Raw genomic sequence first — 663 nt, forward strand, 5'->3', positions numbered from 1 at the left:
GGGGGAACTTGGTTTATTCTCAGTTGTTTCCTGTATCTGTCTGTCCTCTGGTGTCTGTCTTTATATCCAAACGAGCTGAGAGGCTATGATGGTCAAGGCGAGATGGTGAGTTGCCTGAGGTGAGGATGGTGGCAGTGGGTATATATAAGTAGAGATGAGTGCAAGGTGAGAGTGATCAAGAAGATCTGAAGCTACTTGAAGCTGAATCTGTTGATGAACTTGGAGATAGATGGAGAGCAAGACGGTTGGTGAGGGGGAAGAGGCTGTATATTAAATAAATGTCCCCAAAGCTGCGCGGAGCAGGCATGGCATAAGGTAACGGAAAGACCCAAGGACGTGAGTGAGTGACGAGTGAGTGGAAGGGACCCTACAAGGGCAGGGGCGTGTGAGGCGTGCGCCTACCCTACCTTACCTTGCCTTACGGGTACCTACTGTACGGGCTGCACTGTACCCATGAGGGGGTATCCAGCGCTGGACATTGCCTTGCCCTGCGCTGTGCTGCGCTTTCCACTCTGTTTCTGGCGTCTCTTTGATCAATCTGCAGTGTAGAGTGAGTGAGTGAGTTAGGTTGAATACACGCCTCTCCCCCCTACCCCCTCCATCACACACAGACATCCTCCACTTTCCACATCGCACACCTCTCCCCTAGCACTACTGTACCTA

At 51.9% G+C, this 663-nt stretch overlaps 1 protein-coding gene across 2 annotated transcripts in view; it reads right to left on the reverse strand.

Moving 5' to 3' along the window:
- The window catches only part of FVEG_03831 (hypothetical protein), a gene marked incomplete at its 5' end in the record, with an annotated part of 2,472 nt that extends 2,017 nt beyond the window's left edge, over nt 1-455 (reverse strand). For both annotated transcript variants that reach the window (XM_018891495.1, XM_018891496.1), the window contains one exon: nt 433-455. In XM_018891495.1, coding sequence (XP_018748014.1) covers nt 433-455 — 23 coding nt within the window. The remainder of the gene's footprint in view (nt 1-432) is intronic.
- Nucleotides 456-663: the final 208 nt, after the last annotated feature.

This window comes from Fusarium verticillioides, chromosome 2, assembly GCF_000149555.1.
Source record: "Fusarium verticillioides 7600 chromosome 2, whole genome shotgun sequence".
In the NCBI taxonomy this organism is placed as follows: Eukaryota; Fungi; Ascomycota; class Sordariomycetes; order Hypocreales; family Nectriaceae; genus Fusarium; species Fusarium verticillioides.